Here is a 26,215-nt window from a genome sequence, read left to right as displayed (position 1 = left end):
CATCAGTATCCATACTTTGGGGAATACCATGAGGAGCAGGTCCTGTCAAGTGTATGGGCTCTGGAATCAGATTGCCACGTTTGCATTCTGGATCCATCATTTACTGGTTGCATGACGTAGGCTTAGTTAATTTCTCCGGCCCTCAGTTTTCTCATCTACAAAACAGAAATGATGGAATTTGTTTCAGAGGGTTATGTGATAAGTTAAAAAAACTAAAATATATAGAACAGTGCTTAGAACGTAAGTACTCAATAATATTAGTTAATATTGAACTATCACTATGCAATTATTAAAAAGAATAAAATACATCTGTAGAATTGCAGCATGAAAAACCCCAGAGTGATTTAAGTGAACACATTTTAGGACAGTGTGTGCATATGGCATGAGTACCTTTGTAAATGGAATTTTTAAGTGATGTATGTACATGTATTTCTATGTATGTGGATAGGTCTGGAATGATAAATGCCAGTTGTAACAGCAGTTATCTCTCTGGGAAGTGAGATTGGGTGGAGGGGAAACGGATTGTTGTTAGAGTTTTAAGGAAATATTTTCTTGTATTTACAAGTACATATTTATGGCTAAAAAGTTTTCTTTTAAGGTTTCATGGACTGTAAGAATAGTAAAACTTTTGATTAATGTTTGTTAAAAAAAACTGAAAAGTTATGTTCTCTAAAAGATGTGCACTTTTCTCTTACTTTCCTTAGTGACTCACTAAGACTTTCCTTGCAGGAACATGCTTACCCAGCGGATGAACTCATGCCTTTGACCTGCAGAGGTCGCATTAGAGGCCAGGAGCCAAGTCGGGGTGATGTTGATGATGCCTTGGGAAAGTGAGTATTAACAAAGGGCATAACATGGCAGCTCAAAGTTCTCAAGTCTTAAGGCATCTTAGAGGCAGTGTGTAATTGTGAATCTGGGAATTGGTTAAATTTCAAGACTGTTTTAAGTATCCCGTTAAATTCCTTTATTCCTTTCTGTTATCTTTTGTACAATATGAATCAGTTTACCTCTTAGATCAGTGAAAAGTTGAGTTGCTTGTTAAGATGAATGTGACTTTTAGAATGTATATAGTTGTTGACACTTACAAGGTGTTGATGCATTAATATTTTTTATTTGCTTTTAAAAGAGCTGATGAATATTTCTGTTCACTTTGAAAGATTTGTCGTTATGCCTAATCTAAATGTGATGTTAAGGCTTTTCAGGTTCTTTTAGTGTTTTATAGGTTACATGGTACTGTAGATGCATGAAAGTACTAGTTAATGGAATAATGGAAACTTCCAGTCTCAGTAGGATTCAGATAATGTCTTATATGTTCATGAATACAAATATTCAGAATTCTAATGTTTTGTATCTCACTATACTTGTGTCATAGATTTTCCCTGACACTGATTGATTCTTTGGATACTCTTGTGGTAGGTTTGATTCTTCTTAAATTATTTTATGAATTTCATAATATGTGTGCTCAAGTACTATGAATATAATTGTAGTACAGTAAGTCTGAAATAAAAGTTTTCAGAATTTAAGATAATTTGATCTTTGCTTCAAAATAAATCTTTCATATTATTAAGTTGATAATGTCATGTGAATGTCAAGTGAAATTATATAGAATCATGGAGATACTCAAAATTTATAGGTATGTTAGCTTACATGGTGGCCCCTTAATCAGAAAAGTTGTTTCCTTTTGGACAAGTAGATTGAAGCTATTGGAAGAAAGTAATTCTAAAAAATGCTCTTGATATTCTTGTTCCAGAAAGACATGCTGCAATGATACTGAAATTGTTAAATTAAAATTTTTATATGTTAGGTCCATTAAAATTTTACTTCTTTCTCAAAAATGATTTTAAATACCAAGTGATCACTACTTAGCACTCCTTTTAGACCTGATGGGAGGCAAAGTTATTTAAATTAATTCTCGTTGGGGGTGGTTTGTGATGGCAGAGGGGAATGGCTCAGTTCCAGCTGTCATGATTTCTGAATGTAGTATCTTTCTAGTTTTTTACTCTCAGATCATTTATGGTATAAAAATAGGCTTGTTTCAGAATTTTACTTAAGTCATAATTCTCAAAGTTGAATTAATATCTAAAGTATTGATTAATATTTTTAAAAACACAACAAAAAATCTTTGTGGTGGCAGAAAATTTTGAGAGCCTGGCTTTTCTTCCCAGTACTGTTTCTATATTTTTATTTCACTGGGTGATTCTTTTCTCTTTTCTTTTTTAATCAGAGACTCTCAACTATATCAGCATCTTAGGAATATTACTTAGGAAGTTTAAAAAATAATCCTTCTCTCCCAAGTTGTTCTGATTTAATTTTCCTGAAGTGGGACCTGGCATTATTATGTATTTCTCTAAAGCTTCTCTTTGTTTATAAAATTTAACCATAGTTGAGACATTTTTTGTTGAGAAGCCCATGATTATTGAGACCTTTTTTAGCTGTATCAGAGTTTTGAAAGTGGTGATTTCATTTTTCAGAAATAAAAGGAATGTGTGAACCATATTATAATGACTATAAGAGAGACTCTTGTGTACCTTATTTTTGGTTTAGTAGTCCTATGTGTTCTGCTATGTTAGGAGAAGAGAAAAAGATAAATAGGTATCCCAGGAGACACAAATTGCCACCCTGGGAGAAGCTAAGTGGTGTTATTTATTTATAAGTGTAGCTGGGTGATACACCTCATGTCTGTCTTGATACAGGGGAGTGAGTGAGGGGCAGTAGCTGTGTATTAGGAAAGACCATAGGTGGATGTACATTTGTTTCTCATTCTGTCATCTTGGCTTTATCCTTATATACTGGAAGCTCTTCATCATCTCGAAGCTCTTACTGATTTTTATGAACCTGAACCTCAGATATTCTATGTGTTTTAAAATTTTTTATCAGAAATGAAGGAGAAAATGTGTTTCTAGGCTGCATAACTTCCCTATATTTAGAAGTCTACTGGTCTCTAGTTGAGCAGCCATTATTATAAATAGGTTCTGTTCCTCTTTGAAATTAAACCACTTTGGCGGTGGTTCTCAAAATATGATTCCAGCACTACCAGCATCAGCATCACCTGGCAACTTGTTAGAGATACAGATTGTAGAGCCTCATCCCGGGCCTGTTGAATCAGAAAGTCTGGGAGTAATGCCCAGGAATGTTGTTTTTTTTTTTTTTAAACAAGCTTCTAGATGATTCTAATATATGCTAAAGTTTTAGAACCATGTGTAATGATGCAGTGCTTTTTAGACTTGTTTGCTACAAATCACCTGGGGATCTGCTAAAATAAAATGCAGGTTGTGATGGAGCAGACTGAAGGCAGGCCCAAGGAAATGTTTTTCTAACAAACTGCCACTTGGTGGTGCTGTTGCTGCTGGTCAGCAGACCACACTTAGAGCACTGTTTGCTGTAACCTGAGTTCTTGCTCCCTGTGGCAGGGAGTACCAGGAAGTGATCATATAATATTAATATGTGACGTTGGCCAAATTATCTAGCTTCTCTGGACCCCTGTTTTCACTTCAGAAGGGCCTAGATTGGATATCTAAGATACCTATTAAGATCTACTTAAGCAGAAGGATTAAAAGAAGTTTGAAAGTTTTTCCTACATTTAGAAGGAATGTTGTACATTTTATCAATACAAGTATTTAATATGTCTAATTTACTCTGTGATCATTTTTTGATTTGTGGTTTCTTTATTTGAAAATAGTAGAGGACATATCACTTGGGACAGGATGCAACCTTATTGTTTTTATTTTGGTCACACCACAATATGTTAAGTAGAACTTCTGTTGTCAGAGTTTGATCTTTCGATTTAAACTCTTGTTCATAATTCTAGACATCTCGTTTCTATTGATTGTAATGAAATCAAACCTAAAACTTTAAATTTACCCCTAAAGTCAACGTTACCATGAAATCTACAGAGAGAAAGATACTGAACAGATTGAAGAGGGGAAGGGAAGAGACCTGAATTTGTTCTTTGTCATCAGTTAGAAGCTTAGGAAACCCGTCAACTAATGGAGCTATTAGAATGAATTTTTAGCTAATTATGGACAAAACTCTCATTTTTATTCTTCTTTGAAACAGATAGTGTAGGTACTATTCTTGGGAGAAATTCTCAGGAGATAGTCTTTGAAAGAATAAGATGAACAGAATTACATTAAAAAGATGTGCGTGTGTGTGAGGAGTGAGTAGAACAGTTGTATCTCCCGGAAGTGATACAGGTCTTTGTACATTCACATTTGTGGCTTCAGAATTTACATGGACTTTGAGACTGAGAAAGAAAAGCACTAAATTTAAAATCAGGTTTTATATTATATTACACTCAAGGCTTACTCTAAATTTTACTTAAACTTTAGTCACTCTTATGTTTTATGCCTAAATTCGAATTAAAAAAATTTTTATTTCCTTTTGGCTGTGCTAGGTCTTCATTGCTGTGCACGAACTTTCTTTGCTTTAATTGTGGCGAGTCGGGGCTGCTGTTTGTTGCGGGGCACAGACTTCTCATTGCCATGCCTTCTCTTATTGCAGAGTGCAGACTAAGTGCTTGGGCTTCAGTAGTTAGGGGGAAAACAGCTCATTAGTTGTGGCTCCCGGACACTAGAGCCCTGGCTTAGGAGTTGGGGTGCATCAATTTAGTTGCTCCTTGGCATGTGGAATCTTCCCAGACCAGGGATCAACCCTACATTTGCAGGCAGATTCTTAACCTCTGGACCACCAGGGAAGTCCCTAGATTAGGATTTTTAGTGAAGTATCAGATCAGATGAGAAAACACTATAAAATATTATCAAACAAAAAGATTAAACAGTCAAGTAAAGGAAAACTACTTTTAATGGACCTGAGATCTAAATAACATCTACTTGTGCAACCTTAATTTAGACTGAAAAATCGACACAACCTGTGTAATGACAGTGACCCTCCTCTGGAGCTCAGTGCAAGCATCCAGAGTTCTTAGCTTCATCAGGATTATAGACCCTCATGGTAATAATGGTAATAATAGATAGTAATGGTATCAAGCACTTACTAAATCAGGTGCTCTACTAAAAGTGCTTTACATGCATTACCTCATTTAGGAAAATAAACCTCTGAGGATAGGTATTTCCTGTTTTTATAGATGAAAGAACAGCCTCAGAGATGAGACTAAGGAACCAGAATTCAAATCCGAGCTTGTTCTTTAGCCCAACATTGCACTGCCTCCTCAGTTAGGGGCCTTGATGTCCAAGGGGTGAAGATGGCAAGCGTTGTATGGTTTAGGATCAATTGATCATTCCCTGGAGGATGTGCTTTCTTCTGAGACTAAGCAAGTTTTAAAATGATATTTGACGAATAGGGTGGGTTTTGTTTTGTTTGACTTGGGAAGCAAATCCCAGTAGAGTTCACCTCTTGCAGCTCTAGGTCATGGGTTATACACACCAGCTAACAGTTCTGATGATGATTGTTTTAAAGTCCTAATGATTTTTCAGTGTGTCTAAAAAAAAGAAGTATATAAAGATTCCTTGCAATATAAATAGGTATTTAATCTTTTTCAGTTTTAGATAGTATCACATTTTTATAATATGCTTAAGGGAAACATTTTTTCTGTTATTTTTTATAATCTTAAGGTATTAACTTGCTATTAGTAGCTCATTCTGAGGATATTTCTCTATGTCTTGGTTGAAAATAACTTTACTTTAAATAATTTTCTTCTCCTAGGTATTAAATAAAACTAAAGAATTTGAAGATGCAGTGAGAAAAGTTTTAAGAGATGTTAACTTAGATAATGATGTAGTTGTATCAGTCTTTGAAACAAACATCAGAGTTCTTGGGTAAGTATGTGAGATAGTAAACTCTGATTTTAATAACAGAAGAATAAGGGTATACTCTTTATTTCTTGGTGGTAGTAAAGCAAGAAATTTCTTACGTTTAAAAAATAAAAGGTGTGATACTGTAAAACACAGAGACTGCGGAATGACCCTGCTATATGTGTGGCACAGTTAGCAACAAGCTTTGGAAATAGTTGCAGACTCAAATCAAAGGTAATCCTTGTATGTTGTTAAAAAAGGACTGACAACAGGTCAAGTATTTGCATATTAGCTACATCACAGTTTTTTTGTCAGCTTATCTATTTTACTAACCTTAACACTTCTTCAAGCCAAACTGAATTTATAGGATTACCTTTGAACTAACAGTTTGAAATATTCTTGGAACACAGGAAGTGCAGGATTTATTAATTCACGTTTCAACATTATTACATTTTTATATTTAATGGTTATTTTTGTGTTACTGTAACTCATTTCCTTTTGTCACACAGGCAAAGTGAGTCTATTCATCAGTTAAATTTAAAAAATAGTTTTTTAGCTTTTCACAAAGTTTATTAATCTATTACATTTAATAAAGAGTGGGGAATTTTTGTTAATGTTACACTAAAAGTCAAGAGATTTCAGGGTGCTATAATTAAAATTAAAATTTGTTAAAATCAAATGTGTTAAACTTATTAAGATAAATGATTCTAGGTTGTTTTTTAAGAAAATGTACGGTATTTAAGAATGCCAAACCCTTTCATCGTTGTTTAGTCGCTCAGACGTGTCTGACTCTTTTTCAACCCTGTGGACTGTAGCCCACCAGGCTCCTCTCTCCATGGGATTTTCCAGACAAGAATACTGGAGTGGGTTGCCATTCCCTTCTCCAAGGGCCAAACCTTTTACAACAGTTACAACATTTGATTCTTTTTTTTTTTTCATACTGGCCATGATTTAATAATGGTTTTTATAATGGTTTGCCACAAACTGAGTAGCCAGAGTTAGGTAAGAAATTATGTTCTTCTGTGATTGTTCCTTATGTACTCTAAATTGTTGGTAGCAAGATACCCACATCTGTTTAGGTGATGATATGTAAGTATGTGTACAATGTGACTAATGTTTCATCTCTCTGGTTGTAGGGGTCTTTTGGGTGGACACTCACTGGCAATCATGCTGAAAGAAAAAGGCGAGTACATGCAGTGGTACAATGATGAGCTTCTCCAAATGGCAAAGCAATTGGGCTACAAACTTTTACCAGCTTTCAATACTACCAGTGGCCTTCCTTATCCAAGAGTAAGTAATTCTGAAAAATATGGCAGCCTTTGTATACTTCTTTGCTGTTTTGAAAGAATCTATTTTTGTGATCCAGCCATTGTTCCTTACCTGCTTGAGACTGGAAAAATAATTGCTTCAAGCTCTATAACAAATTTATATGAACATTTTGGTTAATTTGCATTTGAATGGTGTGAGAATTTAGATTTGTTAAAACTTTTTGTGTCATTGCATAAGGTTATGCTGCAGAAGGAAGAAACAAATGCCAGACTAGAATTTGGGCCCAGAATTATTGTGCAGACGATGTGGTGGAAGCAGTAGAGTAGGTGTTCACTCTCCAGAGGAGAGGATATTGAGAGAATACAGGACAGAGGGGAATGAGGAAGCACAGCAGTGAAAAGGAGATTGTGCGGAGACTTAGGAGGAGAACCGCAACATAGCGTATGGTATTAAAAATACTAAAAAAAAGTTTCAGAAGGAGACGTTCCAGCAAACATTAGGATAATTAGGGGTAAACAGAGCCTTGAAGGATCTAACGTGGCAGAATAAAGGGGAAGAAGGATTCGACGTAGGTGAAAGAATAGGGACATTCATTTTAAGATTTCCTCTATGTTTGTAGTTAAGGAGAGTTGGCAGCACAAGCACAGTCAGTTGAGGGAGTTTTTATTATTATTTATTTATTTGGCTGCATTGGGTCTTTCATTGCAGTCCATGGGCTCTTCGGTGTGGCAGGGTAGCTTCTTTCTAGTGGCAGGCCGACTCAGTAGTTCCAGCTTGCAAGCTTAGTTGCCCCACAGCATGGGTGCCTCAACCACGGAGTGAACCTTTGTTCCCTGCGTCGCAATTGCAAGGTCGATTCTTAACCACTGAACCACCAGGGAAGTCCTAGGAGTTATCCCCCCGCTCCCCGCCCGCCCACCCAAGAAAATTTTATATTTAAGGCAGAGGGAAAGGAGCTATTGAAGATGGAAAGAACTCTCTTCTGATATATTTCATTCTTTATTATTAATAACAGTATTATTCTTTCCTTCTTACCTGGGCCAGACATCTCAGCCATTACCAAACTCTGTTTATTTTATTTCTTACTGTTGCTTTATTGTTGAAACTAATATAATTGTATTCATAAACTATTATAAATGTATATTTTACTCTTCTCTCTCTAGTTTTTGCTTCAGAGACTTAAAAATTAATCTTACTAAAGCATGATTTTTATCAAATTGCCCTCAGAAATTTACTGACTCTGCCTTTTGCACTGAATGTCCTTTAACTTCCAGGTTTCTTTCTGGTTTGGCAGTCGACTTTCTTTCTGAGGTTCTTTCATACCCGTACCCCAATGAAATGCATGCTCTGTTTCAGACAAAATAATCTGTTTGTGTTTTTCAAAACACCTAGGGAGTTCTTTGGAGAAGGCAATGGCACCCCACTCCAGTACTCTTGCCTGGAAAATCCCATGGACGGAGGAGCCTGGTGGGCTACAGTCCATGGGGTCTCGAAGAGTCGGCCACGATTGAGCAACTTCACTTTCACTTTTCACTTTCATGCACTGGAGAAGGAAATGGCAACCCACTCCAGTGTTCTTGCCTAGAGAATCCCAGGGACAGAGGAGCCTGGTGGGCTGCCATCTATGGGGTCGCAGAGTCAGACATGACTGACATGACTTAGTAGCAGCGGCAGCAGGGAGATTTTGGTTTTGTTTTTCATTTCCAAACCTTTAGGCTTGCTATAATAACTTCTCTACCGATATAAATAAGACTCATTTCCTCCATCAGGAAATCTCTGGAGATCCAGCGTGATAGTATATGCTTTTCAAACTGGAGGTCGCAGCCCATTCGTTTACCCATTAATTTAGTGGATCGCAAAAACATCTTTTTTGTTGTTTTTGTTTAAGAAACAGACTAGTATTAAATTTCTATCTAGTCTGTGATATTTTTAAATAGCTCATCTGTGAATATCCTTATACACATCTTTTTTACTTATTTCTTCCTAAGGATAAATTACTAGAAGAAAAAACAAAAAAGCCATAAAATAGGGAACGCTTTTTAAGGCTTTGTGTGCTTATTGACCAGTTGTTCTTCAGAAGGGTTCTACTTTACACTTCCTATACTGCTGCCCACACTGTCTGTTATCTCTCTTCAGCCAATTTGTGCTTCCCTGATAGCTCAGCTGGTAAAGAATCCTCCTGCAATGCAGGAGATCCCTGTTCGATTCCTGGGTTAGGAAGATCTGCTGGAGAAGGGATAGGCTACCCACTCCAGTATTCTTAGGCTTCCCTTGTGGCTCAGCTAGTAAAGAATCCGCCCGCAGTGCAGGAGACCTAGGTTTGAAACCTGGGTTGGGAAAATCCCCTGGAGGAGGGCATGGCAACCCACTCCAGTATTCTTGACTGAAGAATTTCATGGACTGTATAGTCCACGGGGTTGCAAAGAGCTGGACACGACTTTCAGTTTCACTTTTAGCCAATTTAATGAGGAAAAAATGGAAACATGTTCTAATTTGAAATTTCTTTTGCTTGTATGGTTTAAAATTTGAAATCTCTTTGCTTATTAGTGTGGCTTAAACTTTCTTGTTAATTTTTTTGTTTCCTTAGAATATTAAAATTGAAATCAAAATTATTTTAAACCATCTAAATGCTTAGTTAATTGAATTTACTTTTAGTAAATATTTTTAGTTTTATTATAAGTGGAGGTGCTGAATTTAGAAGAATCTAGCTGTTCTTCACTTTTGTTATAATATGAGAAGCAGATAAGAAATTGAAACAGAAGCTACTAAGGTCATTATCATAAAACAGTCATATTACTTGCTTATCCTCAGAAGTATCAATATAATTTTAAAAATTATTTTTTTAGAAGAGGACTACAGGTAGAAAATAACTACCTTCCCATCCTTCTTAAATATAATTAGTAAATACTGCTTTTGCTCATGAAAATTAGTACAATCAACCTCTCTTGGATATGAATACATAATTGATAATATTTGCAACAGTGGTTTTAACACAGAAGTATTTGCTGGACAGAAATGCTCTTGAGCAGTTAATGGTTATTTAAAAACCTAGAGCTCATTTCTGGTCAGCTTGGTTCAAGTTTATATTGTGGTGTTATTTGGCTGGTTGAAACATTTTTCTTTGTGTTATTTGTTAGTCTGTCAGCAAGGTAACATACTCTATATTTCAAAACTTTAAAACCTGTGAATAAAATTTTAATCTTCTTTTAAATATATACTATGCTTAGTTTTTTCTCTATGAAAGACTAATACTTTTTCACAGATTCTCAGTTAAACCTCAATTTGTTTTAGGATTGGAATAGTTTCCTAATTTGGTACTGACTAGTTCAAACTGTCCAGAGAACACGATTGTTATAGCAAGTGTTTGCTTTGTATAATTATTATATTGATACTGAATTTTGATACCCTTGAAGAAGAAGTTAAGTGAAAACTTATTTATCCCATGAATAGTATGTGCTTACAATGTACTTCCCTAGATGGTAATTGGAAAGTCACAAAGATCAGCAGATAAAATTTCAGAGTTATTTTCAGTTATTCTCATGATCTGATTAGAGTCTCAATTGAAAAATGGTTTCTTATCCAGAAATCATTGTCTCTTGATAATCACTAATGATAATCTTCTGATTTTATTTAGATCAATTTGAAGTTTGGTATCAGAAAACCAGAAGCTCGGACAGGTACTGAGACTGATACCTGTACAGCCTGTGCAGGCACCTTGATCCTTGAGTTTGCTGCTCTAAGTCGATTCACAGGAGCGACGATATTTGAGGTTTGCTTTTCATAGTTTGGTCTCCCGGGTATTGGCATAAATAACTACTTTATAGCTTTTCTTTGTTGATCAAGTATTAAGAGAATCAATTGGAGGATTTCTGTTATCTTAGTGAACATTTTGTCTAAATTACAGTACATAGTTTTTAATTGTGAAAAGCACAATTAAAAAAGAAAGTACAACTTTGCATTTTATTCACAAATTGTAACTTTTTAGTTTTATTCTTAGAAAATGCCTTAGCTGTATTACTTATGAAATTTGATGTTACAGATGTCTTGTATGAAATACTGTGTTGCTTTGTTTTATTGTTAGACTTCTGTGTAGTCTGCTGCATTTCTGAAAACTTCACTAATCTTCTAAAACATAGTGAAATTTTTGCACTTTTCCTTCATTGAAAGTCTTATCTGTAAGTTTGTTTACTTCAGCGGAAATATCATTCATTATCCAAAGACTTAATATCCTCCAAATAGTTTGTTGTGAACTAGCTATGTCTCACACTTTTTTATTTTAGCTAATTATTTAACCATGTCATTGGAGTGCAATAGTAACAGCCTATGTTCAAACATATGACTTAGAATTATTTCAGATTCAGCAAATGATGCACATAGAATAAGCAGAAATAGGAACTGTATAATTCTAGTATTTAGAGACATTAGGTCTGAGTATACATAAAACAGGGCTTCCCTCATAGCTCAGTTGGTAAAGAATTTGCCTGCAATGCAGGAGACCTGGATTTGATTCCTGGGTCAGGAAGATACCTTGAGAAGGAAATGGCAATCCACTCCAGTATTCTTGCCTGGAAAAATCCCATGGACAGAGGAGCCTGACAGGCTACAGTCCAAGGGGTCGCAAGAGTTGAACACGACTTAGCGACTAACCACCATACATAAAACAAGTTTAATGGTCTTTGTGTGGATGTATGTTCAAAGTATCTTCCGTTCAGTTCAGTTGCTCAGTTGTGTCCAACTCTTTGCGACCCCATAATCGCAACACACCAGGCCTCCCTGTCCGTCATCAACTCCCGGAGTTCACTCAGACTCACGTCCATCGAGTCAGTGATGCCATCCAGCCATCTCATCCTCTGTCACCCTCTTCTCCTCCTGCCCCCAATCCCTCCCAGCATCAAAGTCTTTTCTAATGAGTCAGCTCTTCGCATGAGGTGGCCAAAGGACTGGAGTTTCAGCTTTAGCATCATTCCTTCCAAAGAAATCCCAGGGCTGATCTCCTTCAGAATGGACTGGTTGGATCTCCTTGCAGTCCAAGGGACTCTCAAGAGTCTTCTCCAACACCACAGTTCAAAAGCATCAATTCTTCTGCGCTCAGCTTTCTTCACAATCCAACTCTCACATCCATACATGACCACTGGAAAAACCATAGCCTTGACTAGACGGACCTTTGTTGGCAAAGTAACGTCTCTGCTTTTGAATATGCTATCTAGGTTGGTCATCACTTTCCTTCCAAGGAGTAAGCGTCTTTTAATTTCATGGCTGCAGTCACCATCTGCAGTGATTTTGGAGCCCCCCAAAATAAAGTCTGACACTGTTTCCCCTGTTTCCCCATCTATTTCCCATGAAGCAATGGGACCGGATGCCATAATCTTCATTTTCTGAATGTTGAGCTTTAAGTCAACTTTTTCACTCTCCTCTTTCACTTTCAGCAAGAGGCTTTTTAGTTCCTCTTCACTTTCTGCCATAAGGGTGGTGTCATCTGCATATCTGAGGTTATTAATATTTCTCCTGGCAATCTTGATTCCAGCTTGTGCTTCTTCCAGTCCAGCATTTCTCATGATGTACTCTGCATAGAAGTTAAATAAGCAGAGTGACAATATACAGTTTTGATGTACTCCTTTTCCTATTTGGAACCAGTCTGTTGTTCCATGTCCAGTTCTAACTGTTGCTTCCTGACCTGCATATAGGTTTCTCAAGAGGCAGGTCAGGTGGTCTGGTATTCCCATCTCTTTCAGAATTTTCCACAGTTTATTGTGATCCACACAGTCAAAGGCTTTGGCATAGTCAATAAAGCAGAAATAGATATTTTTCTGATATTCTCTTGCTTTTTCGATGATCCAGTGGATGTTGGCAATTTGATCTCTGGTTCCTCTGCCTTTTCCAAAACCAGCTTGAACATCAGGAAGTTCACGGTTCGTGTATTGCTGAAGCCTGGCTTGGAGAATTTTGAGCATTACTTTACTAGCGTGTGAGATGAGTGCAATTGTGCGGTAGTTTGAGCATTCTTTGGCATTGCCTTTCTTTGGACTTCCCTGGTGGCTCAGATGGTAAAGTGTCTGCCTACAATGCGGGAGACCCAGGTTCAATCCCTGGGTTGGGAAGATCCTCTGGAGAAGGAAATGGCAACCCACTCCAGTACTCTTGCCTGGAAAATCCTATGGACAGAGGAACGTGGTAGGCTACAGTCCATGGGGTCACAAAGAGTCGGACACGACTAAGCGACTTCACTTCACTTCTTTGGGATTGGAATGAAAACTGACTTTTTCCAGTCCTGTGGCCACTGCTGAGTTTTCCAAATTTGCTGGCATATTGATTGCAGCACTTTCACAGCATCATCTTTCAGGATTTGAAATAGCTCCACTGGAATTCCATCACCTCCACTAGCTTTGTTCATAGTGATGTTTTCTAAGGCCCACTTGACTTCACATTCCAGGATGTCTGGCTCTAGGTGAGTGATCACACCATCGTGATTATCTTGGTCGTTAAGATCTTTTTTGTACAGTTCTTCTGTACAAAGTATCTTAAGAACAGGTTAATCTTATTTTGGTTAATTTTTATTCTTTAACTTGCTGGCTAATATTTTTCCTTCATTAAAAAAAATGTCATTCTTTACATCCTTTCTACTTTAATTTGACCTGTAAACTCTGAGATGCATTTACACTTGAGGAAAGTGAGACTCAAAGATGCTTGACTAGTGGGTGAAGGAGTGGAACCAGAATTAGAATCCATGACTTTCTGAATTCAAAGCCCAGCCTCTTTCCACTGGGTTATTTTATATTTTAAAACAATGCTTTTTCTTCAGCTTCTTGAATGTGATTTATTATGGAAGAAGCAACCTCATGCAGTTGACAGAGACTCAAACTAATACACGTCTGGTAAACTACAGTCTGAGGCCAAATCAAGCCACTGCCTGTTTTTCTAAACAAAGTTTTATTGTAACAGAGCCAGCTCATTTATTGATTTTTGTCTATGGCTGTATTTGTGCTACAGTGACTGAGTTGAGTAATTGTGACAATGACTGTCAAACCCATAATGCCTAAAATACTGTCTGGCCCCTGTCAGAAAAAGTTTGTTGACCTTTGGTCTGATATATATGAAGAGCTCTGAATTCTCACATCATTAATAGCTGTCCTGTAGTCTAGTTTTAAACTTTGGTTAAATTGTTGATTTCACTGGTCCTGTTTCTTTAGCTATAAGATAGGAATAGGGAAATGTAATCTTTATGAAATTTTTTCAGCTCTGAAATTACACGATTAAGTAAAGTTGCAATCTGCTTTGTTTTAAAAATTCAGCATAAATAGATTGAGTCAAGAATGAAAACTATTTTATACCCTGTTCTTAAATCTGCAGAGTGACAAATTGGTTTAATGATTTCTTTTATAGAAGTACTTCTGCAGTGCTCAGTAGATTCATGCTCTGAAATTAATTTTAACTTAATTCTTTTGTACGTGTTCTTTGTTTTTTTAACATCTTTTCATCCAAAGCCAAGAATTTAATCAGAAATAATTTAGTGTCCAAGGGATAATAATAAATGAAAAAAGAGAAAAATGTTATTATAAGGTTATAATTTTGGTACTGTTAAATGAATGCTAGTTGCTTTACTTACTCTTCACCAGCGAAGTTGCCTGCTATTTAAAATGTAGGATTTGAAATGCCTATTCTGTTTCAGAGATGGCATACTAACTTGGAAATTCTTTTTCAGTTTTGTGAATGAGAGTATCTCAGGAGATTTTCACTTTGCATTAAAAGATAGAAATTATGTTAATATATGCCAACTGTTTTTATTTCAGTAATTCCTGTGTGTAAATGTGGACCTGTACCACAAGAGTAGATGGACAAGGACGGTCTCAAAGTGAGACCATTGGCACCAAAGAGCATTTTTAGAGTCATTCTTTCTAACTAGACTCAATTAGCTGAAAGAGCCAGTATTTTTGACTTGTAGAGAAATTTAATGTATAAGTGATCATCTTTGGAATTTTACTTAATCCTAAAAGTATACTATAGGCCTTTAAATTTTTGTTTGGCAAAGATATACAATTCTTCACGTATGCTTTTCTTTTTTTATTATAGGAATATGCAAGAAAAGCTCTTGATTTTCTCTGGGAGAAAAGACAGAGAAGTAGTAATTTAGTGGGTGTGACTATAAATATTCATACTGGAGACTGGGTACGAAAAGGTATGTAAGTGGGACTTTTCAAATTAAACCTTCACATTCTAAAAATGGTTGGGAAATAAAGGATTTTTATTTGTTAAAATAGTCTTTATGACATTATAAAGCATAATTTCTCACAAGATTGCTGGAATTTTAACAAATGTAGCCAAATTTTCTTCCTTGGTGCCAAATAATAGCACACTTATTCCAGATAGCTTAATATCCTATTTCATACCTTATAGCATTATAAATGAAACAATACAATAATTTCTTTGAGAACCAGAGGAACAGAATACCTTAACCATCTCACATCAAAGTGTAATTAAGTGGAAATCTATATTTAATAATAGTATCATCAATCTTTTTTTTTTCTTACCGCCAGAAATTGTGTATAGCATGGTAACTAAGAGCATAGACCCCGGAACCATATTTTTGGAATTCAAGTCATGTGATCTTGGGCAAAATATGTAACCTTTGTGTGCCTCTGTATCTGTGAGAATGAGAATAATAGTACTTACTTCATAGAGTTATTATGATTTTGTTGTGTTGATTTCTGTTTTTTGTGTTTTTTTAAATAATTTTTATTGGAGCAAAATTTTTATTATATAGTTGATTTATAGTGTTGTGTTTTTGCAGTACAGAGTTATTACAATTAAATGAGTTAATCTCGGGAAGATCCCCTGGAGTAGGAATAGGCTCAGAGTTTAAAGTGTCTGCCTCCAATGCGGGAGACCCGGGTTCGATCCCTGGTTCAGGAAGATCCCCTGGAGAAGGAAATGGTATTTCCCACTCCAGTATTCTTGCCTGGAGAATCCCATGGACGGAGAAGCCTGGTAGGCTACAGTCCATGGGGTCGCAAAGAGATGGACACAACTGAGTGCACACACACACACACACACACACACGGGGTCGCAAAGAGTTGGACACAACTGAGTGCAGACACACACACACACAGACACACACACACACACGCACAAGCACTTAGAACAGTGCCTGGCATATGCTACGCTTACTATGAGGTAAATGCTCACTAATGTGGTTTTAATTCTTTTAATTAAAAATTTCACTTTTGGGAATGTGCTTGAGGAAACAGTATAAAAGGTAGAAAATCATTTGTTCCCAAAGATGTTTATCACATAAAATTATTTGTAGTGGTGGAAAACTTGAAAACAGACTAAGTGATCATCAGTAAAGAGTAGCATCAATATTGAGAATTATTTTACATCAGTGTTGGAGTAGTAAGTTATTAAATTGAGTTGGATCAGGGGACAAAACATATAACAATGTTTTATGAATAAACAGGATGTAGAATCATATAAAAATATGATCTTTATAAGAGAACCCTATAAAACAGGCATAAACAAATGAAAGTACACTGGACTGTTACTAATGAGATTTGTTTATCTTATTTATACATTTCTCTGTTTCTAAAGGCTTATGTATAAAATAAAAAATAATTGCCTATATTTAAATAAATGAAATATAAATATTAATTTGAACATATTAAAATTATTGCCTCTATTCAATACTGTCTGAAAAATTTCAAAATGTTATCTAAATGGTCCTTTCCTGAAACTGATCTGAATCGTGGCTTCAGAATTGTGCAGTTTTTCTTAATTCACTCTCATCATTGGTCCATGCATGGCTCATTTTATTTAGTTCATTTTTAATAATATATTAAGTACTCACAGATGGACTGACCATCCGTTATAAAAATAGCTAACTTGACAATATACTGCTTCTGCTTATGGTCCTCAACTCTCCACACCTTTGTAATCTCGTACCTCGGTAATCCCATATGTCTGCCTCTAACTGAAATACCCATCATTCTCATCTTGTATCGCTCAATCCCTTGCTTTCCTTTTATACATTTTAATGCATCCACATGTATTCCTTAATGTACATATTTTTGTTTTATTTTTAACTTATAAAACGGTATCATGTCATATGAGACCTTTTGAGATTTTTCACCTAAAATTATATTACTGAAATTCTTGCACATTGTTGCATGATGTAGTTCATTCTGTTTTGACTGCTACATAATACTTTCTTGTGTGAATAAACCATGGATTTGTAAGCATTTAGGTTGTTTCTAGGATTTTACTCTTGTGAACCCTAATGCTGTGAGTGTTTTTGTGTTTCTTCTGTTGTACATGTATAAAAGTTTCTCTTGTCTGTATATCTAGGAAGAATTTTTAGATCATAGACTAATGTGCAGTTCCTTGCTAATTTTGTTTGCTTGACATATTAAGGAAGGTTGATAACATTTCTGACAATGTACACCTATTAGTATCTCCCTGTAGTTGTATTTTTTGCTTTATATATTTTGTTGGCTGCATTAATTTAAAATTGATCTCTCTTCATAGTTGAACCTTTCATCATAGACTAAGTTAAAGTTCAATGATGTCAGATTGTTTGCTAAAGTTGTTTCCACTTTGTACCACTTTGTACTTTCACCAGCAACACAGAAGAGATCCTGTGGGTTAGCATCCTCTCCAGCACTTTGTATTGTCACACTCCAAGATTTGCCAGTCAAATGACTGTGTAGACGATTTCCCATGGTGATGCAATTTGTATTTCTTTGAACACTGATGATGTTGAACACGTCCTCATATTTATTGGCTGTGTGTTTCCTTTGTTAAAAAAAAATGGATATTCTTACATTTTTGTCTATTTTCTACTTAGTTACTTGTTCTTTTAAAAAATTAATATTGATATTTATATGATACTTATGATCTGTGTGGTACCTATCCTTTGAAATTTATTAAGGTTTTCTTTTTGGCCTAGAACATGGTCAGCTTTCACTTGTGCTTAAGAAAAAAATGTGTGTTTTCTAATTGTTGGATATAGAGTTCTATATATGTCAATTTTCTGAGTGAATAATGTGCAGTTCCTTGCTAATTTTGTTTGCTTGACATATTAAGGAAGGTTGATAACATTTCTGACAATGTACACCTATTAGTATCTCCCTGTAGTTGTATTTTTTGCTTTATATATTTTGTTGGCTGCATTAATTTAAAATTGATCTCTCTTCATAGTTGAACCTTTCATCATTATGTAGTGATCATCTCTAATAATACTCTGTTAAAGTCTTTTTAGTCTATTAGTAATACAGCTATGTCAACTTTATTTTGCTTAATATTTCCTTGATAGGTCTTTTTCTGCTCTCTTTCAGTCTTTGCAGATGCTCATGCTATAAGTGTTACTCCTGTAAAATTTATAGATTTAAAAAATCTTCTTGTCAGTCTTTGTCTTTTAATTGGTGAATTTAGTTCATTTATGTTTATTGGCATTTTTAATATATTTGGATTTATTTATACTATGTTAATTATTATTTCAGTTTGTCTCACCTTTTCTGTTTCCTTTTAATCCTTTTGTTTTTAATTGAAACCTGTATTTACCTCCTAGTGAGACATGAACTTCAGCCTGCTCTGCCATTCTTTTGTCCCCCTCAGTTCCAACCCCTCAGCCACTGTTAGTGTTATATAGATATTTAGTTCTTTTTGGTTATGAATGTTTTCTCTTTTTGCTGTTGGTCTTAATGCTGCTCCTCCTCCCGCTTTCATTAAAAATATTCAACTCTAACAAGGTATTTTGTCACCTGTACTTTGTATATTTCTTGCAATATCTCTTAGTTTTGCCTTTCTTCTTGTATAAATATTTATCCCAACCGATTTTCAGTAGCTTTTAATAGCTTCTGAGGCCTTAGATGCCCAACAATAATTTTATTATGCTTTCATATTTGAGAAAGTTTGGGTGTAAATAATCTTCTGTTCAAGTTCTTTCTTCTCAAATCTTTGAAAATACAACTCTGTTATCTTCTTATTGTTCAGTGGCTAAGTCGTGTCCAATTCTTTTGCAACCCCCTGGACTGTAGCCTTCCAGGCTCGTCTGTCCACAGGATTTCTCAGGCAAGAAAAATGGAGTGGGTTGCCATTTCCTTCTCCAGGGGATTTTCTCAACTTAGGGATCAAATGTGTGCCTCCTGCATTGGCAAGTGGGTTCCCTTGTCAAAGGGAAGCCATTGTCTTCTTAAATTTTTTTTTAAAACCTGTTATTCTAATTTTTATGTTCTTATTTGTGATCTGCTTTTTCTCCAGAAAATTAAGAATATCAAAGGCAGAAAAGTTTCTAAAAATGTAACAATAATTTTAGGTGTAGAATTTTCTTTATTTCTCCTTTTGGTATTCTATGGGCTCTTTTGATTTAAAATCTGTGTTTTTCATTGCTGAAATTTGATTTTTTTTTAAGATATTTTATCTCTTTCATTTTTATCTCTTTTTGCAATTCCTATTATTACATGTAGTCTTCTGGGTTTGCTGATTTGTTCCTCAGCTATATCCTAGATGCTGTGTATTCTATCCATTATGGAATTTGCTTATGTTTTTATTCTATAATTTCTTCTCAGTTAAAAATTTCTTGTTTTGTATTGCTAATCTTTTTCCTGTCTCTTTAATGTGTTTATTAGACTAATTTTAAATCTTGGTTTGCTTGTTTTAATATTTTGTACCTCTGATAAACTCTTACTCCAGTACTTTCTTATTTTTAAAAAGTCATGCATCTTAAATGTTTTTGTTCTATAAGTTCATGTTGACTTGTCACCTACTTTGTGGGAAAGATTCCAATTCCTATCAGCCCTAGTTATCATAGGGATGGATTCTGAGAAGTTTTTAAAAATACCAGTGCCTGGACTCCTAGAAATAATGATTTGATTAGCCTGGAGTATGCCCTGGTTATAGGGATTTCTAAGATTATAATTGTAATTATAGCTTAGATTGTCATTCACTAGCCTTAAGGGTTTGAAGGAGAAAAGGTTGGGAAGAGAGTATCTAATATTACTTCCCATCTCTTTTTTATTTCAGTTCCTTACATAGGACTTCTGTGCTGCCCTGATTTTATTCCTGAGGCTGCCTAGAGTGTATGTCTGAGTTGTAGCAGCGGTGGGAGGAGACGTGGTATCTTAAGGCAGTGGTGGTAGAGAAACCAGAGCAAAATTCCAGCAGGTTTTCTGCTGTTCGATCCTTCTATAGTTATGCCTGGCTGCCTTCTGCTCCAGAACTAAGTTCCTCCCCTCCCCATAACCCACCAAGTTTGTACAGTTTTCTTCTGGTTATTTTCTTTCTTTGGTCTTCTGTGATGATCTTGGAGGAAAAAGCCCCCCATTATGCTAGCTTCAGCAATGGAACTGTCACCTCCAAACAGCAGCAGTGTTGTTTTCATATCTGTTATAACTAAAGATTGATGGCTAACTGATAAAGGATCCAGTTAAATTGCATAATAATACCCTCTAGTGCTTCCTCTTTGAAGTTCCTCATTAGAAAATCAGCTTTAAAAAAATTCTTAAAACTAGTATCTCTGGCTTTTAAACAAGACCTCTGTAGCCAATTTTACAAAGCAAGAATTTTTTTTAAACATATAAACTATTATCAGTAAAGGAACCTATTAGACATATAGTAGGGTTAATGTTTCTGTAAATATATAACTTTTACTTTTGACAGTTTCCTATTTAGACTAATATTTCATTCTTAGTGTGTTAGTACCTTATACTCTAAAGAATTTTTAAGACTTGTTTAATAAAAAATCACATTTATATGTATTTTCCATAGATAGTGGAGTTGGAGCAGGGATTGATTCATATTATGAGTACCTATTGAAAGCCTATGTCTTGCTTGGAGATGACAGCTTTCTGGAAAGATTTAATACAGTAAGTTGTTCCAATTTTGTATTAATTTTAGAGCCAGTTTATAATTTGTGAGATTTTGATAGAAATTCAGTCATTTGAGTGATACTTTGAAAAGTTATTTTAAAATATATAGTAGTTTTTTTGTCAGTATTCTTGATGTTGGACAGGGACAGGGTAAAAAGCTACATACATTTCAAAAACTAGTTTGCAAAGTAGTTTTTATTTTCATCTATCATCAGAAGTTTTCAAGATTTTCCAGTAAGTAATAAAATACATAGATAAGATTTTTACCTAATCTTTTATACAAGGAAGAGAATTTATTGAAGCTAGTTACTAGTTAGCTTTCTCCTTTGTATTCTAATTCTTTTTGGAATAGTTAGGAAGTTTGACTTGGTCCTTGACCACACCAAGTATCGGGGCTTTGGAGACTTGAACAAACCAGTGAGTATTTGTTTCAAAAGCAGGTCTGTAAGTCTTTAAGACTCACAGGCATATTTTTAGGGGTGAAGGAGGAGATTATTGAACCTAATTGGATTGCCTTTGTCTATTATTAAATCAAACTGAAATTAATTAGAATAAACTCATCAACTGTGTCACCACATTCTTTTCAAAATAACTTACCATTTCTTTTCCCTCTCATGAGTTTACTCACATTACTGTGGCATGGTACAATATAGTGGCTAAAAGTATGGGAGCTGTCCTGTCTGGGTTTAAATCCTGGTTGTACCACTGGTTTTGTGATTTGGGGCAAGTAACTTAGATATTTTCCTCTATTCCTTATCCACAGAATGAGAATTAGTTATTTAATTTTTTTCTCAATACTGTTTATTGGGAAGATTAATGAGCTAATACATATGAAATGATTAGAACAGTACTTTAAGATCTAGCTGGTACTCAATAATAGTTAACAAATAATAGATGAGTTAGGGGGAAAAACCTAGTAAAAGTCCTAATAAGTCATCAGTTGAATACTTTTAGAAACACTATTACATGTATCATTTATTAGATTATAACAAGATTTTCTTGAGTTGCATGAGGACAGATACTATTTTTTTTGTTGGTTTGTTATCATTCACTGACTCTGACAGCTCAACCTGTTGTTGTCAAGGCTGAGAAATTCTAGGAGAAGATGAAAGAAGGGGAGAAGAATTTTTAAGACCGTAAAAGACAGAGGTAGTGGACCGTAAGAGTGGCAGCACCGATGAGATGCATTAGTTTAGGTAACAATTCCTTAGTAAATTTATTCATATGTAAATTCAGGTTTCATTTCTTCACAGTGCTGTTAATGATATGCTGTATTTAAAACAGTACATCTTTTCTCATCGACTTTCATGAACACATATTGTGACCTTTTTTAGCACTATGATGCCATCATGAGGTATATAAGCCAGCCACCTCTTCTACTTGATGTGCATATCCACAAGCCAATGCTGAATGCTCGGACTTGGATGGATGCTTTGCTTGCCTTTTTTCCAGGTTTGCAGGTAAAAAAAACAAACTCTTAATTTTCTTAATACTGAAGTAGAATAATTAAGTGTATTTGTGATCTCCAAAACTGAATTATCAAAACAGAGTCACACTCAAATTTGTGTTAACCTGGATTGTTCTGTGTATATAATGATTGCAAATAACATCAACTCATGCTTTACTAGGTTATTTCGTTGTTATTGTTGGTTTTTAGGTCTTAAAGGGAGATATTAGACCTGCTATTGAAACTCATGAAATGTTATATCAGGTGATTAAAAAACACAATTTTCTACCAGAGGTAAGCAGATCATATTTGGAATTCTACTTCAGTCTATAGATTGATAATTTAAAGGTAGAAAATGTCATTTTTAAGATTGGTTCTTTTTTATTTTTCCTGGTTAAATATTTAATACATTTTGGGTTTACACAATGTATGTTTTTCCTTTTCCTTATGTATTAAGAGAAGTCTAGGATAATGCTGACAGTTTATTAATTTAATATTAAAAAAATATTCCAGATTGGTATTTCTCAACCTTTTCTAATCCATACCATTGCATATTATCTCATTCTGGCTTTGACACATACCTGCCAGCTAGGGAGACTTTTGTACTTTTCATTTTCTAAAGTGTATTTTATAAAAACCACATACATTGAATATGCTTTGCTGATCACATGTGCTCCCTGGAAATTTGGAAATGTTAGCTCTTCATGCTGTTTAAGAATTGTTCTCCCTGGTTTTTATATGTTAATAATAAATATTCTTGCTAGCTTGATACTGCAGGATTTTAATAGCATGCCTTTTGGCTTTCCAGAAGTGTACCATAAAAATTTTCCAAATTTGTATATGACTACACCCTCTTTGAGATATCTAAGCATCTCACCAATACAGAAGGCTTCCTGAAGTGTTTGTTTCAAGCCACAGAGGATTTGAGATTCTTATTTAAAAAAGAAAGAAGAAGAGTGCATATGCTAAAATAGAAGTAGGAGGGTGAGGGACTTAATAATTAAGAGGAAAAAGTGGTGAAAAGGAAAAAAAAAGAAAACACAATTATGTGGGCCATCAGGACCTGCGTAGTAGCATTACTGAAGTCATAGTTTTTCCTAAGCTTCCTAATAGCCAAAGTGATCATTTAAAAAAGCAATCCCATTTAATTGGTAAAAATAACAGCCTCACAAAAATGAATTGTGATTTTAAGCAATGAAAATTTTCATTTCATAGATTGTTATCAATATTTTAACTATTTTTACTTGTCTGTGATCTAATTTACATACTGCAATATACTCTAGAACTATTTTTTTAAATCATACTTTTATGAATATTTGTATGTTGTTTTGTCTAGGCATTTACCACAGATTTCAGGGTACATTGGGCTCAACATCCGTTAAGGCCAGAATTTGCAGAAAGTACCTACTTCTTGTATAAAGTAAGCTAATTTAACTCTCTTTTTGCTATTTAGCCCTCATTCTCTATTGGATAACTCACTATCTTATAATAATAGTATTGGGTTTTCAAAATTCTTATATAATGTTATAATGGTTGGATAGATCATGGTTCTTATTCATCTAGTTCATAGAGTATTGAAAGATGCAAGAATTGACTTCTAAGCTTTATGCCTTTTCAAAACGTTTGTTAAACATTGCATTAAAGAGAAATTTTATACTCTAGAGCTGCTTTCTAAAGCGTGTCTCTTGCCTTTTTTTGTCAGGCCGCCCTTCTGGGCGTTAGAAATTCCATTTAAAGCCTAAGATGGACAGTTGTGCTGCCTTCCAGTTGTGTGTTTAAGAAACTCATAAAGCAGACGCGTGGCTTATTTTCAGAACCAGGTTCCATGTAACATGTGTTCAGTGCCTGGCGCCCTGTAGGTGCTCGATAAATATTTGATAAATGAATGGTTATATGGTGCATATAAGCTGTGTATATGTATACGTATGTTCTCCTTTTTAATAGGCTACAGGAGATCCTTACTACCTTGAAGTAGGGAAAACACTTATTGAAAATTTAAATAAATATGCTAGAGTGCCTTGCGGATTTGCTGCCATGAAGGATGTTCGTACTGGAAGTCATGAGGACAGGTAAAACAATTCCTAACCTCCCCTTTCCTCAGGGTAACTCTGAAACAACACAAAATATGATTCTTAGTTAGCCTTCAGATAAGCTTAATGCTTTTACAAGGGTATTTGAAGATGTAAATCTTAGTTCATTGTGCTTACTTTTTTTTTTTTAACTCTCTGAAATAGGCTTATTTTAAATTGTTTGAAAGTTTGTATTTTTGCCATAGTGACTGGCACATACTAAGTGCTCAAATGATTTTTAAATAGATGAATAAGTGATTGTTAAACATCAGAACCTTGGTCTTTGGAGTATTAGGAAAGTTGGAGTTTTCTTCTTTGTTAATAGTTTTTTCTATTATGTAAAATGTTAGAAATCATCAAGGTGATGGTGCATGATCTAAATGATGATTCCTGTTCAGTCAAAAGCATTGTGGTTACTGTGTATATTCTTATTCTGTTGTTGATTTGGAGGGCTGTGGAGGATTGTTGGCAGGTTATATTTTATTGGATGCTGGATAGATGTAGATGACGTGGAGCATTCAAGATACAAAAAGCATGCTTTGGTTAATGTGAAAGTCACTAAGATTCCAGTTATTCCAGGATCATTCGATTTGGTTGTTTTAACTGCTCAGAACATAGCAACATGTCTAAATGAACATTAAAATTTGTTCATTTGGTTAGCAAATGTTCATTCCACAAATATTTACTAAAATGTGTTATGTGCCAGAGTTATACTAGTTTTTGAAGATTACAGATAAACAAATTTGTCCTTTCTATCTTTGAATCATTGGGGTAGGCAGATAAACAGGCTTTAAAGTATTGTGTTCGTGCTGTGGAGCATATTAAAGGGATGTGAAATGCAGAGTGGAATGTGATAGTTACTTAAAGGTTTCTAGAGCATCTCATGTCCTGAAGGATCAGGACTAGAAAAAAGAAAGTGGTAAAAGGAGTTCCCAGTGGAGGAACTAGGAACAGGGGAAACACAACACTCATTGTCTAATCACAGAGTTGTCCCTCAGTCCTTCTCTCAGAGTATTCAGGTAATAGTTGATTAGACTTGAGATCTCCTTGCTTGACCACAGCTGATAAGAAATGGATAGGTTTCTGGAAGCAGGCATACAGAAAACAGCAAGAAATGAAAGCAGATGGCTTGTGTATTTATCTGTAACATTTATTGGCTACTTCCTACATTCTGAGAACTCTTCTAATTAAACACTTTCTATGTTTAATTCCTTTGATCCTTACAACAGCCCTCTGAAGTATAATTTCTGTTATGATCTTCATTTTATAGATGAAGAAACCAAGGCACAGAGAGGTTAGGGAACTTGTCCGAGGTCTCAGAATTAGTTAGATTAATTCTAATCAAGGCATATAGGCTTTTGACTGTATGCTCTGCTGGCAACTCATTGAAGGAACAGTAATTAACTGTCTACTGTATACCAGATGCTGCTCTTAGGTAAGAGGATGAAAAGACCAATTAGAATTAGTCCCTGCCCTCCTGTGACTTGCAGTAAGTGAGGAAGGTGGGTATAAAAGAATCACAAGTCTTAGTTGCATTCAACTCTATGTGAACCCGTGTAGCCTACCAGGCTCCTCTCCATGGGGTTTTGTAGGCAACAATACTGAAGTGGGTTGCCATTTCCTCCTCCAAGGGATCTTCCTGGCCCAGGGATCGAACCCACATCTCCTGCAAATCTCCTGTGTTGCAGGCAGATTCTTTACTGTGGAGCCCCAGGAAGCCTGATGTGTGCTGAAGTAGAAAGAAAAGTAGCAGGTGGAGGAATTACAGAGGAAGACATGATTTACTACGTCTAGAGAGTTCCATTTTTTCTAAATTTAGCATTC

The 26,215-nt window shown here is 35.2% G+C and overlaps 1 protein-coding gene across 5 annotated transcripts in view; it reads left to right on the top strand.

Annotated features, from left to right (window-relative positions):
- EDEM3 (ER degradation enhancing alpha-mannosidase like protein 3) overlaps positions 1-26,215 on the top strand; it is a 72,801-nt gene that overhangs the window by 22,472 nt on the left and 24,114 nt on the right. For all 5 annotated transcript variants that reach the window (XM_027565565.1, XM_027565561.1, XM_027565563.1 and 2 more), the window contains exons 3-13: positions 730-830; positions 1,373-1,412; positions 5,662-5,774; positions 6,887-7,040; positions 10,654-10,788; positions 15,087-15,192; positions 20,775-20,872; positions 22,210-22,335; positions 22,533-22,616; positions 23,659-23,742; positions 24,267-24,391. In XM_027565565.1, coding sequence (XP_027421366.1) covers positions 730-830; positions 1,373-1,412; positions 5,662-5,774; positions 6,887-7,040; positions 10,654-10,788; positions 15,087-15,192; positions 20,775-20,872; positions 22,210-22,335; positions 22,533-22,616; positions 23,659-23,742; positions 24,267-24,391 — 1,166 coding nt within the window. The remainder of the gene's footprint in view (positions 1-729; positions 831-1,372; positions 1,413-5,661; positions 5,775-6,886; positions 7,041-10,653; positions 10,789-15,086; positions 15,193-20,774; positions 20,873-22,209; positions 22,336-22,532; positions 22,617-23,658; positions 23,743-24,266; positions 24,392-26,215) is intronic.

Source organism: Bos indicus x Bos taurus, chromosome 16 (genome assembly GCF_003369695.1).
Source record: "Bos indicus x Bos taurus breed Angus x Brahman F1 hybrid chromosome 16, Bos_hybrid_MaternalHap_v2.0, whole genome shotgun sequence".
Classification (NCBI taxonomy): Eukaryota; Metazoa; Chordata; class Mammalia; order Artiodactyla; family Bovidae; genus Bos; species Bos indicus x Bos taurus.
This window is presented reverse-complemented; position numbering and strand designations above follow the sequence as displayed.